Raw genomic sequence first — 18,259 nt, 5'->3', positions numbered from 1 at the left:
ATCCCGGCTCCACCACTTGTCTGCTGTGGGATCTTGGGCAAGTCACTTCTATGGACCTCAGTTTCCTCATCTGGAAAATGGGGATTAAGACTGTGAGCCCCATGTGGGACATGAACTGTGTCCAGTGCTATTAGCTTGTGTCTACCTCAACCCTTAGAGCAATGTGTAGCACATAGTAAGCGCTTAACAAATATTTTTTTAAAAAGTCCCCATATTACAGATGAGGTAACTGAGGCCCAGAGAAGTGACTTGTCCAAGGTCACATAGACAAATGACAGATCTGGGGTTAGAAACCAGGTCCTCTGACTCCTAGGTCCATGCTCTTTTGACTAGGTCACTCTGCTCCTCAAAAACTGTGTTCCTTAGAAAACAATTTGAGTTCAAAAACAAAACCAAAAAAAATCCCTGCAAACCCACACTAACACTCATGAAATTTAAAGGCTTGTGTCTTTCTCATTAGATTTTTCCCTGTCACCCTTTCATGTCGCATTGCTAACTTGCTTGCTAACCCTAACCTCTTCACAGCAAAGACTAGTTCAAATAACCTTTTCCCTTCTATTCCAGGTTTTAAGTAGGCTTGTCTTCTCTCCCCTTCAACCCTCCCCTCAGAGTGGTACATTCCCTCCCCCACCTTTGCCTCCTTCTTTCTGTGCCCTCTTAGAATGGAGATTTGGCAAATCCCTTTTCCAGAAGATCTAGGCTCATTGTTCCTTGCTTTTAAATGAATGCCCTTCTTGTGCAGCCTGAAAGATCATCTAGAGTCTTTCTAATTCTGGCTCTACCATTTGTCTGCTGGGTGACCTTGTGCAAGTCACTTCACAACCCCATGTGGGACAAGGAACTATGTCCACATTGATGGAGTCTGCAGGGTTCTGCTAGCTCCCAGAGATTCCTGGGAAAACTGGGAGAGATGATTTCAGTAAGAATTGTGTACCTTCTCTTTATACCTTTCCTGCTAGGATGACATTGAAGCTTACAAGACACAGAACCAGTTCCTGAATGCTGAGATCCATCAGGTCACGAAGATATGGAGAAACGTTGCCGAGAAGGAGAAAGTCCTTCTGATGAAGGTTTGAGGAACCGAGTCACGTCATTATCATATCACTGAGCCTCAGTCTCATCTTTCCCACCGCTGACCTTTTCTCACTCTTGAGAAGCAGTGCAGCCTGGTGGAAAGAACGCAGGCTTTGGAGTCAAAAGGACCTGGCTTCTAATCCCGGTTCTCCCCCTTATCTGCTGTGTGACCTTGGGCAAGTCATTTACCTTTTCTGTGCCTCAGCTGTAAAATGGGGATTAAGACCGTGAGCCCCATGTGGGACATGGACTGGGTCCAATTTGATTAGCTTGTATCTACCCTAGGTCTGGCACATAGTAATCGCTTAACAAATGCCATTTAAAAAAAAATGGAAAAAGATTGATTCAGAGGATCAAAAATATCTTGCTATATTGACAACCCTCCCGCTCCCATTTACAGTATAATTTCCAATTTAATGTCAGGGTGCTAATTACAGTGCTCTGCACACAGTACAGGCTCAGTAAATACCATCAATTCCCCCGCTAGACTGTAAATTCGCTGTGGACGGGGAACGTGTTTACCAACTCTGTTTTATTGTACTCTCCCAAGGGCTTAGTATAGTGCTCTGCACATAGCACTCAATAAATACCATCGATGATGGTTGATGATATGCTGCTCTGCACACAGTAAGTGCTCCATAACTATGATTGATTGATGATTGATTGATCGATCGGTGGCTGGATGGTGGTATTAGAAGAAAAAATGCCAAATACGTGTGACCACTGTTACTAGAACTGAAAGCCCGAACATCCCTGCCCTAACGGCACCATCTTCTGTCACTCTCTCTCTCTCAGTGTGCCTATCTCCAAGCCCAAAATTGCCAGCTCGAAAGCAAATACCTTGCGGTCTTGCGCAAAATCCAGGACTCTCTACCTGAGGAGGCTCATGAATACGGGGAAATAGTGAAGAACGTGATCCAGGAGGCTCTGCAGTTGGATATAAAAGAAGGAACAGTGGACTCCCTCAAACTGAATTCCATCAGGTAACGGAAGTCGCATCTGTAATGGCTTTCACCTGATTATCGCTCTTCATTCTCATCGCATCCCTATGAGATCGGGAGGTTGCAATTGCACTCCCTCTCCGTCCTCTTTTAATTTGAGGTGCAAATACATTTGGACATTTGGGTTTCTGGAAACACTATAAATGGTATTTTAAGGAGATGCCTTTATCTTTAAGGTGCAATCTTTTTGTTTGTTTTTTTTAAACATCACTAGTAGTCTGTTTCAGTAGCGTGGCTTAGTGGAAGGAGCACGGGCTTGGGAGTTAGAGGACGTGGGTTCTAATCCCTGCTCCACCACTTATCAACTATTTGACTTTGGGCAAGTCACTTCACTTCTCTGGGCCGCAGTTACCTTATCTGTAAAATGGGGGTTAAGATTGTAAAACCCATGTGGGACGACCTGATTACCTTGTATCTACTGCAGCACTTAGAAAAGTGTTTGGCACATAGTAAACACTTAACCATCATTATTACTTTTCTCATCTGTAAAATGAGAATTAAGACTGTGAATCCCACGTGGGACCTGATTACCTTGCATCTATCCCAGTGCTTAGAACAGTGCTTGGCACATAGTAAGCCCTTAACAAATACCATAATTAATTAATGGGGTTGGTGATTTCTGGCCCAATATTGAAAATATTGGGATTCAAGAACCTCTTTTTGATTCGCACTCCCTGGTTTCTTTTAGTGTGACTGAGGGTCTGTAAGTAGGGTGATTGGACAGATTGTGGAGTCCAGGGGAATTGAGTAATATAATCCACACCCTTGTTTCTATGTCCTGATGTGGTAGCCGACTGCATGTGCGTTAGGATGGCAGTAGAAAATGGCTGTTTGGGGAGTGACATTATCATTTCTCTATTTGACAACTTCTTCCAGTAGTTGGGGCAGGCTCTGCCGTGCTTATTAGCATTTGCTGTTGCCAAATAATAATAATAATAAATTACGGTATTTGTTAAGCGCTTACTATATGCCAAGTGCCCGGTTAGAGACAAGATAATCAGGTCCCACAGTCTAAGTAGGAGGGAGAACAGGGATTGAATCCCCATTTTGCGGATGAGGGAACTGAGGCACGGGGAAGTGAAGTGTCTTGCCCAAGGTCTTGAGAAGCAGCGTGGCCTAGTGGATAGAGCACAGACCTGGGAGTCAGAAGGACCAGTGTTCTAATCCCAGCCCCACCACTTATCTGCCGCGTGAACTTGGGTAAGTCACTTCACTTCTCTGGGCCTCAGTTCCCTCATCTGCAAAATGGGGATTCAATCCCTCTTCCTCTTTCTACTTAGACCATGAACCCCACCTGGGACCTGATTATCTTGTTTCTACCCCAGCGCTTAGTACAGTTCCTGGCACTGTAAAAAAACAGCAGATGTGGCAGAGCCAGGATTAGAACCCAGGTCCTCCGACTCCCAAGCCCATGTCTTTTTCCAGAAGGTCACTCTGCTTCGGCCTGGAGAACGTAAGGTCTGAACAGCTACTTCCCTGCCGTGAGGATGGGTTTGTGGATGGAAGGAAGGTCATTTAGTCGGTGGTGGGAAAAGCGTTCAGTTCATTCATTGTTGTATTTGTTGTGCTCTTACTGTGTGCAAAGCACTGTACTAAGCGCTTGGGAGAGTACAGTATAACAGTAGATGCATTCCCTGCCCACAACGAGCTCACAGTCAATTGAGAGATTGCCCCTCCTCGAGGTATGTCAGATGCCAAGGGAACTATCAGCGGGTCCCTCGTCACAGTTCACCACAAACTTTAGGTCCGCCCTCTTTGCTCCATTTCACAGTGAGTACGACAACTACGGATTCATGACCGTCCCTGAATATGAAGTCGAGGACTTGAAGCTGCTTGCGAAAATCCAAGCCTTGGAGATCAGATCCAATTACCTCCTGAACCACGAGACAGTGGAGAAACCGCTGCAGGAGAGGTGGAACAACATCGGGGAGCCGATGCTGTCCACGGACCTGAAGAATCTGATCCGGAGCGGCATCCCCGTCAAGCGGCGTCAGCAGATCTGGAGGTGGATGGTCAACCTGCGGGTGAGGGCCATCCAGACGCCCAACCGCTACGAGGAACTGCTGAGGAAGTGTGAGGCCACGGAGAATCCCGCCTTCCAGCAGATCGAACTGGACTTAAACCGTACCTTCACCAACAACAAGCACTTCGTGTCACCCACCTCCAAGTTCATTGCTAAGCTCCGGAGGGTTTTGCTGGCCTTCTCCTGGCAGAACCCAACTATTGGCTACTGTCAAGGGTTGAACAGGTGAGCTGATCCATTGATGTTCATGGTAAGCTCCCCAAACGTGGAGTTTTTTTAACGGTATTTGTTAATAAACAAATAATAATAATTATGGTACTCATTAAGCACTTGCTATGTGCCAAGCACTGTTGTAAGCACTGGGGTAGATACAGGTTATCAGGTTGGACACAATCCCTGTCTCACATGGGGCTCACATTCATCCCTATTTTACAGATGAGGGAACTGAGCCATAGAGACATGAAGGGACTTGCCCAAGGTCACACAGCGGAAATGTGGTGGAGCTGGGATTAGAACCCAGGTCCTTCTGACTCCCAGGCCCATGCTCTGTCCACTAAGCCCTGCTGTACATACAAACTAATCAGGTTGGACACAGTCTATGGCCCATATGGGGCTCACACTCTTATCCCCATTTTACAGATGAGGGAACTGAAGCACAGAGGAAAGGAAGTGACTTGTCCAAGGTCACACGGCAGGCAAGTGGCAGAAGCGGAATTAGAACCCAGGTCCTTCTGGCTCCCGGGCCTGGACTCCACCTACTGGCCCATACTGCTTCACTGCATGTAGTGTAGCTGACACTGAGACACTGAGGTTCAACCCAGTATGCCCAGGACTGATTCTAATCAATACTTGGGCTCTTGGCTGATGGGTGTCTAAGCCCCCAAATAATTCTCAAGCTTTGTGAATTGTCAAATTCGGTCACATTTCTTCATTTCTTTGAGTCCCAGGAAATTCTTGCAATTGATTGTGGAGTCTCTTTGCTGGTTTGATCTCTCCCTTTAATTCTCTGGAACGGCACAGCTTAGTGGATAGAGCACAGGCCCGGGAGTCAGAGGATCTGGGTTCTAACCCTGGCTCCACCACTTGTATGCTGTTTGACCTTGGGCAAGTCACTTCATTTCTCTGGGTCCCAATTCCCTCATCTGCCAAAGGGGGATTCATTCATTGTCGTATTTATTGAGCGTTTACTGTGTGCAGAGCACTGTACTAAGCGCTTGGGAAGTACAAGTTGGCAACATATAGAGATGGTCCCTACCCAACAGCGGGCTCACAGTCTAGAAGGGGGAGACAGACAACAAAACAAAACATATTAACAAAATAAAATAAATAGAATATGTACAAATAAAATAAATAAATAGAGTAATAAATACGTACAAACATATATACGTATATACAGGTGATCACCTGGTAACCTCCCTAGCACTTAGAACAGTGCTTGGCACTTAGTAAACACTTAATAAATGCCATTATTATTATTATTTGACAGAGGAGGTCACTGAGCGCTTAACAAATACCATCATTATTATTATTATTATTAGAACAGTGTTTGGCACATAGTAAGTGCTTAATAAAAGCCATCATTATTATTATTGTATCTACTTGTATCTACCTCAGTGCTTAGTGCAGTGCTTGGCCCATAGTAGGCCCTTCACAAACACCACAGTGATTGTTATTATTCAGAATAATAACAATAATAATGATGGTGTTTGTGAAGCGCTTACTATGTGCCAAGCACTGTTCTAAGCGCTGAGGTAGATACAGGGTGGTGAGGTTGTCCCCCGTGGGGCTCACAGTCTTAGTCCCCATTTTCCAGATGAGGTCACTGAGGCCCAGAGAAGTGACTTGCCCAAAGTCACCCAGCTGACAAGGGGCGGAGCCGGGATTAGAACCCACGACCTCTGACTCCCAAGCCCGGGCTCTTTCCACTGAGCCACGCTGCTTCCAAGCCTTTGGAAAAAGGCTTATTGGGGTGCGGGAAAACGCAGCCGAGCGGGCCACTCACCCGCTGCAGGAAGGTGAGCCGGTCCTTCATTTCAGTATTTGTTCTCCCTCCTACCTAGACTGTGAACCCCATGTGGGACCTGATGATCTTGTATCACCCCAGGGCTTGGTACAGTGCTTGGCACATAGTAAGTGCTTAAAAAATACCACAGTTATTACTCTTTTTCCTCATGTTTGCTTCATGGCAGCAACCTGTGAATGAGTGATCTTTATTCTACTGTCTTGGACCTCTCAGTTGGAGACTATTCTCTCCACCTCTAGACTGTAAGCTCACCGTGGGCAGGGAACATGTCTACCAACTCTGTTCTATTGTCCTCTCCCAAGCGCTTAGTGCTGTGCTCTGCACACAGTAAGTGCTCAATAACTACCATAGATTGATTGACTAGGCGGTGCTAGCGCTTTTGAGGTCAGTAATGGTGATGACTCTGAAATTCACCTTCTGAAACTCTCTTTAGGGTCTAGCCAGCATTTGATTTTCCAACCTTTCTCTTTGCACATCCTCATTCAAAATTTGGCTGTTTTGTTCAGAAAACGGGCAGAGTTGTTCTAAGACAGGAAGAACTTTGGGCAGCTTCTTTCCCCATTTCCCCTTGCCTTCCCCCTCCGAAGTCAAAATTTCATCATAACTCTAATGCTCGGCTTTCCGGCGGAATTGAACTTTGTCACTCTTGAAAGGATTGCTGCGTATCGGCTGCAACCTGCTGTATTATTTTGTCTGTAATGATGACTCGGATTGAATTGACTCTTCGGACCTGGCCCACTCAATCTTGTAACTTAGTTGCCATGACAAGGTGGAATAATCTTCCCTTCGCCGCTCTCGGACCACTAACCCACAGCCCTGGATCACTGCAACTGTCCACCTCCTTCGCTCTTATGCTCGAACTGCCGAACGCTACTGGTGAAAGTCTAAACACCATGCCAACCTCGTTCACTTCAAGTTTATCCTTTCCTGCCTTAACTCAGCCCTCTCCTCTGCCAGACAAAACTATTTCTCCTCCCTTATTGACACCCATGCCCATCATCCCCGTCAGCTCTTCCGTACATTCAACTCGCTTCTCAGGCCCCCAGTTCCTCCCCATCCTCCTTCCCTCACTCCCAACGATCTGGCCTCCTACTTCATTAATAAAATTAAATCCATCAGGTCTGAGCTCCCCAAAGTCACTCCCCCACCTTCTGCAACCCCCCGGCTCTCAACGCTCTCCGCTACTCTCCCATCCTTCCCAGCAGTATCCTCAGTGGAGATCTCCTCCCTCCTCTCAAGTGCTACTCCGGCCACCTGTACTTCTGACCCCATTCCCTCTCATCTCATGAAATCTCTCGCTCCGTCCCTTCTCCCCTCCTTAACTTCCGTCTTCAACCGCTCACTCTCCACTGGTTCCTTCCCCTCTGCCTTCAAACATGCCCATGTCTCTCCCATCCTAAAAAAACCCTCTCTTGACCCCACCTCACCTTCTAGTTAGTGCCCTATCTCCCACCTACCGTTCCTTTCCAAACTCCTTGAACGAGTCGTCTACATGCGCTGCCTCGAATTCCTCAACACCAACTCTCTCCTCAACCCCCTCCAATCTGGCTTCCGTCCCCTACATTCCATGGAGACTGCCCTCTCAAAGGTCACCAATGACCTCCTGCTTTCCAAATCCAACGGCTCATACTCTATCCTAATCCTCCTCGACCACTCAGCTGCCTTTGATACTGTGGACCCCACCCCCTTCTCCTCCACACGCTATCCAACCTTGGCTTCACAGACTCCGTCCTCTCGAGGTTCTCCTCTTATCTCTCTGGTCGTTCATTCTCAGTCTCTTTTGCAGGCTTCTCCTCTCCCTCCCATCCCCTTACTGTAGGGGTTCCTCAAGGTTCAGTTCTTGGTCCCCTTCTGTTCTTGATCTACACTCACTCCCTTGGTGACCTCATTCACTCCCACGGCTTCAACTATCATCTCTACGCTGATGACACCTAGATCTACATCTCTGCCCCTGCTCTCTCTCCCTCCCTCCAGGCTCGCATCTCCTCCTGCCTTCAGGACATCTCCATCTGGATGTCTGCCCGCCACCTAAAACTCAACATGTCCAAGACTGAACTCCTTGTCTTCCCTCCCAAACCCTGCCCTCTCCCTGACTTTCCCATCACTGTTGATGGCACTACCATCCTTCCCGTCTCACAGGCCCGCAACCTTGGTGTCATCCTCAACTCTGCTCTCTCGTTCACCCCTCACATCCAAGCCATCACCAAAACCTGCCGGTCTCAGCTCCGCAACATTGCCAAGATCCGCCCTTTCCTCTCCATCCAAACTGCTACCCTGCTCGTTCAAGCTCTCATCCTATCCCATCTGGATTACTGTATCAGCCTCCTCTCCTATCTCCCATCCTTCTGTCTCTCCCCTCTTCAATCCATACTTCACGCCGCTGCCTGGATTGTCTTTGTCCAGAAATGCTCTGGGCATGTTACTCCCCTCCTCAAAAATCTCCAGTGGCTACCAATCAATCTGCGCACCAGGCAGAAACTCCTCACCCTCGGCTTCAAGGCTCTCCATCACCTCGCCTCCTCCTACCTCACCTCCCTTCTCTCCTTCTACAGCCCAGTCCGCACCCTCCGCTCCTCTGCCGCTAATCTCCTCACCGTGCCTCGTTCTCGCCTGTCCCGCCGTCGACCCCCGGCCCACGTCATCCCCCTGGACTGGAATGCCCTCCCTCCGCACATCCGCCAAGCTAGCTCTCTTCCTCCTTTCAAGGCCCTACTGAGAGCTCGCCTCCTCCAGGAGGCCTTCCCAGACTGAGCCTCCTCCATCCCCGCCGTCTTACCTCCTTCCCCTCCCCACAACACCTGTATATATGTATATATGTTTGTATGTATTTATTACTCTATTTTATTTGTACATATTTATTCTATTTATTTTGTTAATACGTTTTGTTTTGTTCTCTGTCTCCCCCTTCTAGACTGTGAGCCCACAGTTGGGTAGGGACCGTCTCTATATGTTTCCAACTTGTACTTCCCAAGCGCTTAGTACAGTGTTCTGCACACAGCGCTTAATAAATACGATTGAATGAATGAATGAATAATAACAATAATGACAAAACAACAAATTGTGGAATTTGTTAATTACTACGTCTCAAGCACTGTACTAAACTCTGCGGCAAATACAAGGCCATTAGGTCCCACATGGAGCTCACAGTCTTAGTAGGAGGGTGAACAGGGATTGAACCCCCATTTTGCAGGTGAGGGAGCTGCGGCCCAGTGAAGTGAAATGACTTGCCCAAGGTCACCCGGCAGGTGTGAGGCAGAGCCAGGATTAAAGACTGGGTCCTCTGACTCCCAGGCCCCTGCTCTTTCCACTAGGCCACGCTGCCTCTATTCAACGTGAAATACAAGACTTCTATTTCTGTATGATCTAGGTTGGCAGCGATTGCACTCCTTGTTCTCGAAGAAGAGGAAAGTTCCTTTTGGTGCCTGGTGGCTATCGTGGAGACCATAATGCCAGCAGATTACTACAGTAAGACACTGATAGCATCCCAGGTGAGCAGGAACATCTCTGCCTATTCATCCAGACCGCTGTGTGACCTTGAGCAAGTCACTTCACTTCTCTGGGCTTCTTTACTTCATCTGGAAAATGGGGATTGAGACGGTGAGGCCCACGTGGTACAGGGACTGTGTCCACCCATTCAGCTTGTATCCACCCCAGTGCTTGGCACGTAGTAAGCGCTTAAACAAATACCATTATTATTATTATTATTATGATTATTATTATTAATCAGGCTGCATAAAAGAATCACGTTGGTTTTTGACACATGAGTCCACTCTTTCTCAAATGCCCTTTGCCCTGGAAATCCAGTTCCGACCATCAGGTTTGTCAGAGCTTTTTAGTAGATATTGAAGAGACTGTAGACTCTCTGGTGCTCTGATTCGTCATAGTTAGTAATGTTTATTAAGTGCATACTGTAACGGTATGCATTAAAGCACGTGCTGTATGTCAAGCACTGTTCTAAGCCCTGGGGTAGATACAAGTTAATCGGGTTGGACCCACTCCCTGTCCCACTTGATGGAGCTCCCACAACCTAAGTAGGAGGGAGAACAGGTATTTCATCCCCTTTTACAGATGAGTAAACTGAGGTCCAGAGAAGTGAAGTGACATGCCCAAGGTAACACACACAAGGGCAACTGATGGAGCTAGGATTAAAGCCCAGGTGCTCTGACTCCCAGGCCTTTGCTCTTTCCAATAGGCCACACTGCTTTTCTGTGCAAAGAAGTGTACTGAACACTGGGGAAAAGAACTGGGGTGAGACTCAAGACACAGTCCCTGGCTCTCAGAGGACCCATAGTCTAAAAATAAGGTGGGGAGGTGTTGGCGACAGATGCATGAAGAAAGGGGAAGCAAGAACACAACAGGACACCGTGAAAAGGCAAGAGACGAAAATAAGCAATTTAGGAGCTGCAGAGAACTGAAGCTAAAGGAACCAGCTTTTCGGTCCTTTGCATCCAGGCAGCTGTTCAGAGTCCAACATTCTCAAATTTCAGAAGGCCGCTTGTCCTCACCCTGCTGTGGTGGAAAGAGGGGGCTGGGATCTGCCATCCAGGGAGAATGGCAGCTGTGAGCTGTCTTTCAGGCGGCGGTGGGTTTTCTGTTCCCCTTTCAGGAGAAGGGCCAGGCTTTGGGCTGCTTGGTCTTTACCTTGCAGCAGTCTGGGGCCCCTTGGACATTTTCCAAGGGCTTCCTATCTGCTAAGTGCTAGGTGGATGATGATGATGGTATTTGTTAAGCGCTTACCATGTGCCAGGCACTCTACTAAGCACTGGCATAGATACAAGCCAATCTAATTGGACACAGTCCCTGTCCTGCATGGGGCTCACCATCTTAATCCCCATTTTACTGATGAGGTAACTGAGGCACAGGGAAGTGAAGTGACTTGCCCAAGGCCACACAGCTGGCAAGTGGTGGAGCCGGGATGGGAATCCAAGACCTACTGACCCCCAGGCTCGTGCTTTATCCACTATTCCATGCTACTTCCAAGATTATGAGCAGATTCCGTCCCTGTCCCACTTGGGTTCACCATCTCTCTTATCCCCATTTTTCCGATGAGGAAACGGAGGCCCAGAAAGGTTAAGTGACTCATCCTAGATCACTCAGTAAAGCAGTGGCAGAGCTGGGAGGTGAACCTCAATCTCCTGGCTCCCACCCGTTCTTTTTCCACTAGGTCATGCTATTCCTTCAAATTGTCTGCTGCTAATAGATAAAATAGCAGGGCCCAGAGCAGTGTTAAGATGAGGGCTCCATGAGGAGAAGATGTGACGCTCAGCAGCAGAGATGTGGATGAGAACCTGAAAATTCAGTGGTCTCTTCATGCTGGCGATGAACCGTTTATGCCAAAGCAACTCCCAGGGGACAGGCAGAAGCAAAGGACGATGGTTGGCTGGAGAGGAGATCTATAAGGCCTTAAGCAGCATGGCCTAGTGGAAAGAGCATGGGCCTGGGAGTCAGAAGGACCTGGGTTCTAATCCCGATTTTGCCAATTGCTTGCTGTGTGACTTTGGGTGAGTCACTTAACTTCTTGGTGCCTCAGTTTCCTCAAGTGTAAAATGGGGATTTGATACCTGTTCCCCCTCCTATTGAGACTGTGAGCCCCATGCGGGACAGGGACGGTGTCTGACCTAATTAACTCGTACCTACCGCAGTGCTTAGAACAGCGTCTGATACATAGTAAGCACTTAACGAGTACCATAAAAAAGTTGCTAAGGGAAGGAACTGGTCAACTTTAAGGTGTAAAATTCTAAGCTACCAAAAGCTTGGAGAGATTACTTCATTTTATTGACCCTCATATTTGCTCTATAAATGTGAGATTCCTTCTGTCTTATAAGAATACAATTGGCGAAGGACATTATTATTATTTCTATTATTATTATTGAATTTGTTTAGCGCTTACTCTGTGTCAAGCACCGTTCCAAACGCTAGGGTAGATAAAAGCTAATCAGGTCGACACAGTCCCTATCCCCCATGGGGCTCACGGTCTAAATAGGAGGGAAAACAGATATTGAATCCCCGTTTTACAGATGAGGAAACTGAGACTCAGAGAAGTTAAGCGACTCCACTTCTTTTGGAAGAAGAATTTGATTGTTACGTGAGACTTTGGAAAGAACTTGGGTTATGGTTTCGTGGAAGTCCTGGATCTTATCACCTGTCCCTAGTACCTGACAAATTAATGAGGAAGTTAGTTTCTGCTAAGAAAAACTGGGCATCAGTGGTCAGCTTCCATTAGAGTTTCAGCCTGCCTCTACCTGCAGCCCAGCCCCACCTCACCCACCTTTTTCAGATCACGCCCTAACCCTTCCTGCTTGGCAGCCCCCGGGGTAAGAGACTGGGCGTAGAGAAAGGGTGGGGTGTGGAGCAGCTGGGATTGGCAGGTGAGAGTGAGGCAGGGAGGAAGAGAAAGGGCAGTCTTTGAACCTCACTCAGCTTTGATTCTAAAAACTTCTGGCTTGTGGCCCACTGACCCTGAGATGTGTAAAGTTGGAGCTGGGTAACTTCATCTAAAGGGCTTCCCCCTAATCTACGAGTTGCCTGGGAGAACTTTCGGTTAGTCTCTCGTATTGAGTCCCGTCTCCCCAGACCAGGTCATAACTTTGGGTGTCACAGGAGGTCACAGGCCTTTTCGGATGTATACTCATTCTTGCCCCAGCTGTGACATCTAGCCTCTGGTCTTAATCCTCAGGCGTCTGAGCTATGCTTTGGTTCCCGAGCGACTAGCAGTTATGGTGTTTATTAAGCACTTGTTGTGTGCTGAACGCCGAGATGGATGGAAGGGTAGCAGTTCGGACCGAGGCCCTCTCCTACACTGGGTTCACGCCCTGTTTTCTACCCATTTTACAGATGGGGAAATGGAGGCCCAGGGAGGTTTAGTTATTTGCCTACAGTCCTGAAGCAGGCTGGTGGCAGGGCTGGGACTAGAACCCAGGTTCCTTGCCTCCCAGACCTGTGTTCTTTCCACTAGGCCAGTCTGCCTCCATAATTGCAGAATAGATTCCAAAGGGGGACCTTTCTACCCTAGCAGAAAGGCTGGAGAAACTGACCCATCTGTGCTTAATCTGCTGCTGTTGCTGCTGCTACCCCTGCTGTAAAATGTAATATTTGACTTCTTGGCCAACTTCAGGTAGATCAAAGAGTTCTCCTGGATTTTTTGTCTGAGAAGCTTCCCAGGTTGATGGCTCATCTGAAACTGCACAAAATCGACCTCTCGCTAGTCACCTTCAACTGGTTTTTGGTGGTTTTTGTGGACAGTCTGGTCAGTGACATCCTCTTTAGGGTCTGGGACGCCTTCTTGTATGAGGGGGCCAAGGTAGGAGATGTTTTCTTTGCTAGTCCCTGCCTTTCCCATCACCACAGACAACATCACTATCCTTCCTCTTTCGCAAGTCCATAACCTCAGCGTTCTCCTCGACTCATCTCTTTCAACCCACATATTCAATCTGCCACCAAATCTCGTTGATTCTAACTTCACAACATTGCTCAAATCCAGCCTTTCCTCTCCATCTAAACTGCTACTCCACTGATCCAAGCACTTATCCTCTCCCGCCTTGACTACCGCATCGGCCTCCTCACTGCCCTCCCTGCCTCCTGTCTGTGCCAGTCCATACTTCACTCTTCTGCCTGGATCATTTTTCTGAGAAGCCATTCAGTCCACCTCTCACCACTCCACAAGAACCTCTAGTGGTTGCCTATCCACCTCCACATCAAAGAGAAACTCCTCACCATTGATTTTAAAGAACTCAATCAACTTGTCCCCTCCTACCCTACCTCGCTGATTTCCTGCTACAGCTCAGCCTGCAGACTTCACTCCTCCAGCGCCAGCTTGCTCACTGTGTCTCCATCTAATCTATCTCTCCGCTAACCCTTTTCGCACGTCCTCCCTCTGACCTGGAACTCCCTCCCCCTCCATATATGCCAGACCACCACTCTCCCCCACCTTCAAAGCCTTATTAAGGTCACATCTCTTCCAAGAGGCCTTCCCAGTGAAGCCACCTTTCCTCCTACTCCCTCTCCCTTCTGCGTCACCTATGCACTTAGATCTGTACCCTTTAAGCACTTGATAGTCACCCCTTCCTAAGCCCCGCAGCATTAATGTACAAATCCATAATATGTATTAATGTCCATCTCCCCCTCTAGACTGTAAGCTCTGTGTGGGCAGGGAACGTATCTACCAACTCATTCTAAGTGCTTAGTACAGGGTCTGCACACAGTAAGCACTCAGTAAATGCCATTGATTGATTAGAATGAAGTTCCTTCACACTACACCGCATATTGTTCTGCATGATCGCTTTAAGTTGCACTAGCCTCTTTCCCTGTCCCTCCCTACCGCCAGAAGGGAATTATTCATTCAGTTGTATTTATTGAGTGCTTACTATGTGCAGAGCACTGTACTAAGCGCTTAGCACTGTACTAAGTGCATTCAACAGGTATGTCACCCTTCAGAATCACCTTTAATGAACTACTCAGAAGATGGACGTTTCCGAACTCACCCTCTCCTGTCCTCTCAGAGCCAAGCCGTCCTACTGAAGTACTTAGACTTCAAAGTGAATCAGCTTTAGCTGCTTTCACTGTACTTCCATGAAACATTCCAAAATCTTGCAAAAGGGAAATGTTAACTAAAAGGACCAAATGGGGGGAAAAAAATAAACCCAGCAAAATAGCAAAGAGTTGGTCTTTGTTTTTTGAGAGTTGACCCTTCTTTGTCCTGTGACACAGGCCTGAGTCCTGTATACCTCATGGTTCAGAGAAACACTTATGTACATATCTACACATTATAAATTATATAATATCTGTCTCCCCCTCTAGCTCTAGCTCATTGTGGGCAGCGAACGTGTCTACCAACTCTGCTGTACTGTCCTCTCCCAAGCAGAGCACACAGTTAGTACTCAATAGATACCATTGATGATGAGGCCGATGATAAAGTAGTTGTTGCCAAAGGACCACCACCTTTGAACGTAACTGTGGCGTCCTAAGATGGTTCTGAACTTGTTCCAGGTGATATTCCGGTACGCCCTGGCAATATTTAAGTACAATGAGGAGGAAATCCTCCGAATCCACGACAGCCTGGAGATCTACCAGTACCTCCAGTTCTTTACCAAGACCATATGCGATGGCAGGTAAGAGTGGCAGGCTTTAGCCTCAGCTTTCAAATGTCTGATTTTCCCACCCATCTGATGTACTTCCCCTCTTGATGAATCAGTGTCTGGCCCCGGAACAGCTGTGTTAACTTGCGGGGATCTGGCCCAGGGAGAAGTGGCTATGGAGCATCGATCGAAGTCTAGTTGACCAAAGGGAGAGGAAGGAAACCACTCCTCCTGTTCCCCGCCCCCATCTTGCCCCAGGCTTTGTTGCGGAGGCAACGAGAGTTTGCTTCCAGCCCTTCTGAGAGGAGGCCCCCCCACCCCTCTTCCTCTCTACCTTTAACCTCCTCTTCCTCCAGTAGCACCACCCTTTCAACTTGCAGCCTTCCTATCTTTTTTTTTTTGTGGTGGTATTTGTTAAGTGTTTACTATGTGCCAGGCACTGTTCTAAGCTTTGGGGTAGATAAAAACTTAGCAGGTCGGACACAGTCCCTGTCCCACGTGGGGCTCACAGTCTTAATCCCCATTTTGCAGATGAGATAACTGAGGCCCAGAAAAGTGATGTGACTTGCCCAAAGTCACACAGCGGACAAGTCACGGAGCCGGGACTAGAACCCAGGTCCTTCTGATTCCCAAGCCCGGGCTGTATCCACTAGGCCACTCTGCTTCTCAACTTCTTCTCTATCTGACCCCTCTCCTTCACAGGAAGCTGATGAACATTGCCTTCAATGATATGAACCCATTCCCCATGAAACAGCTGAGGAACCGTCGAGCGCTCCACAGAGAGAAGCTGGAGGCCGAACTGAGAGAACTGGAGAGCATCAAAGCAGAATACGTGAAAGAGAGAGCCAGGCAAAGAAGCAAGCCACTTGAAGGATGCAATAGTGAGGATGAGGAAGACACGTAAATAAAGGCCCTTCAGTAGGCTGCTTGGGGATTTCATAGTCGCATCAGGTTTAATCACTGCCGCTCTGAAAGGCTTCCCGTTTCCCATCTTCTGAGACAGTTGGCGATGAAGCCTGTTTTCTTTTCTCCGGGCTCTTTGTGATATTAAGGCCAGCGGACAAATGGAAACAAGTTGGCCAGGTGGGGCTGTGCGGCATGGGTTTGGGGGTTGGGGGGGTGAAAGGTCAGTGTCCCACCATCCTCCCTGTCCTCAGTTCTGACTGAACGGCTGCAGACAAGACGACCTCTAGGCTGGGCATCATACCTCTGCCTTGAAGAAGTCCTCTTTCCTGTCAGCCTTCTTTCTGTCTCCGGTGCTTCTGTCGGTTGGACCCTTTGTGCTCCCCGGGGTCTTGGAAAACTTGAATCCTATGAATTGATCTTCATGCTCATGATGGCCTCAACGATGAGGATGTTTAATAGTAAAACCAAAGGAGCCAGTGGTCCACTAAGCCATCTAAGTGTGTGTTGCCCAATTCCACCTTTCCAGCCCACACCCAAAAAGAAACACAACTGGAAATCTCAGGAGACGCTGGCCGATGGAGACCCTGCCCCTTTACCCCTGCTCTGGGAATGTAGAACTGACTGGTGCCTTTTGTGGGCGGCAGTTTGGTTAAGGTGAGTGGTAAAATATGGGTTCCCAGAGCTGGGCCTTACATCCTGGTTTTATGGTGCTTATAGGCAGCCCTTCACGATGCTGTTCTCTGCAGTTATTATCAGGCAGCGCTCCCTTGCCAAACATTTTTGCATACATACATTTGTTTCCCATGATTATTCGATATCTGTGGTCTTGTGTACCCAGACTGTCGGGAAAGTTCTAGAGTGAATGAGTTAAGGGAAACAGGATCCCCTTTGCTGGAAAACCGACTTTTCTTGTGGACCCAGATACGTACATGAGCATGTGGCTTCCTGCTGCTAAGAGATCACAGTTTTAATATCGAAATCCCACAGTACGTTAGGAAGGGGCCGGTATGGTCAGTGGTGATTGGGGAAGCCGAGTGGCTTGGTGCAAAGAGCACGGGCCTGGGAGTTAGAGGACCTGGGTTCTGATCCCAGATCCATCACTTGTCTGCTGTGTGACCCTGGAGAAATCGCTTCACTTCTCTGTGCCTCAGTTTCCTCATCTGCAAAATGGGGATTCAGTACCTGTTCTCCCTCCTATTTAGACTGTGAGCACCATGTGGAACCTGATTAACTTCTATCTACCCCAGTGCTTAGTACAGTGCTTATCACATAGTAAGTGCTTAACAAACACCACAATTATTGTTGTTATTATTAATAATAATAATCTGTATTGAGCGCTCACTATGTGCAGAGCACCCTACTAAGGGTTTGGGAGAGTACAACAGAATTCACAGACACATTCCCTGCCCATCACATTAATATTATTGTTATGGGCAGTGTTTATCCTCTTTTCTTGCCCCTAAGGGGAGGGAAATGGAGGCGGGGATACACGGTTTTGCCATGTTAAAAATCTGGGAAAATGAAAGACCTAGCTATGGGCCATTGGCTTGAAGTCCCAGTGTTCCAGTTCTGGCTACTGTCCCTTCATCTTGTCTCCTCGCTTTGGAAGGACGCTGAGGTTGCTGACCCTGACCGTATCTTGCTGCCAAACAGGCAGTCAAGGGAGAATGGTTTTTTCCAAGTCTCCCCCTCCAGTGCTAATCCGTTTCCTCACCTCTGGCCAAGCCAGAGCCGATCACCAATGGCCTCGTCGATTGAGGCTGGGGCCTTGTTCACAATCCCACCCTCGAGAGCTGTTCTCTCTCCTGTGTAAACCCATGTGGGCCAGGGACTGTGTCCGACCCGATTGTCTTGTATCCACTCCCACGTTTGACACGTAGTAAAAGCTTAACAGATACCCTAACAAACAAAGAAGTTATTGATCATTTCTACCTCTGGTGGTTCGACTCTTTAGAAACCGTTTTTAATCTGGGATTTCCGGTCAGAGGAGTTGAGCGCTGCAGAAAATGGCGATGAGTCAGTAATCTGGGAATCTACATTGATCTGATGTTTAAAGGACCAGATCTCTCAGAGGAGACATCCTCGTGGAGTGTTGCCTGTGGTCAGTCAGCAATGATTGCCGCCCTCTTGCTTTTTGCCAGTTGCGGGGCGGGGGGGG

At 47.9% G+C, this 18,259-nt stretch overlaps 1 protein-coding gene across 5 annotated transcripts in view; it reads left to right on the top strand.

The window, feature by feature from the left end:
* TBC1D2 (TBC1 domain family member 2) overlaps positions 1–16,279 on the top strand; it is a 45,032-nt gene extending 28,753 nt beyond the window's left edge. For 3 of the 5 annotated variants that reach the window (XM_038769786.1, XM_038769785.1, XM_038769788.1), the window contains exons 8-14: positions 960–1,070; positions 1,870–2,057; positions 3,847–4,323; positions 9,489–9,609; positions 13,236–13,421; positions 15,107–15,228; positions 15,898–16,279. In XM_038769786.1, coding sequence (XP_038625714.1) covers positions 960–1,070; positions 1,870–2,057; positions 3,847–4,323; positions 9,489–9,609; positions 13,236–13,421; positions 15,107–15,228; positions 15,898–16,099 — 1,407 coding nt within the window. In that variant the 3' untranslated portion in view covers positions 16,100–16,279. The remainder of the gene's footprint in view (positions 1–959; positions 1,071–1,869; positions 2,058–3,846; positions 4,324–9,488; positions 9,610–13,235; positions 13,422–15,106; positions 15,229–15,897) is intronic. The other 2 variants (XM_038769789.1, XM_038769790.1) reach the window with 2 other exon arrangements.
* The last annotated feature ends 1,980 nt before the right edge of the window (positions 16,280–18,259 follow it).

Source organism: Tachyglossus aculeatus, chromosome X4 (assembly GCF_015852505.1).
Source record: "Tachyglossus aculeatus isolate mTacAcu1 chromosome X4, mTacAcu1.pri, whole genome shotgun sequence".
NCBI lineage: Eukaryota > Metazoa > Chordata > Mammalia > Monotremata > Tachyglossidae > Tachyglossus > Tachyglossus aculeatus.
This window is presented reverse-complemented; position numbering and strand designations above follow the sequence as displayed.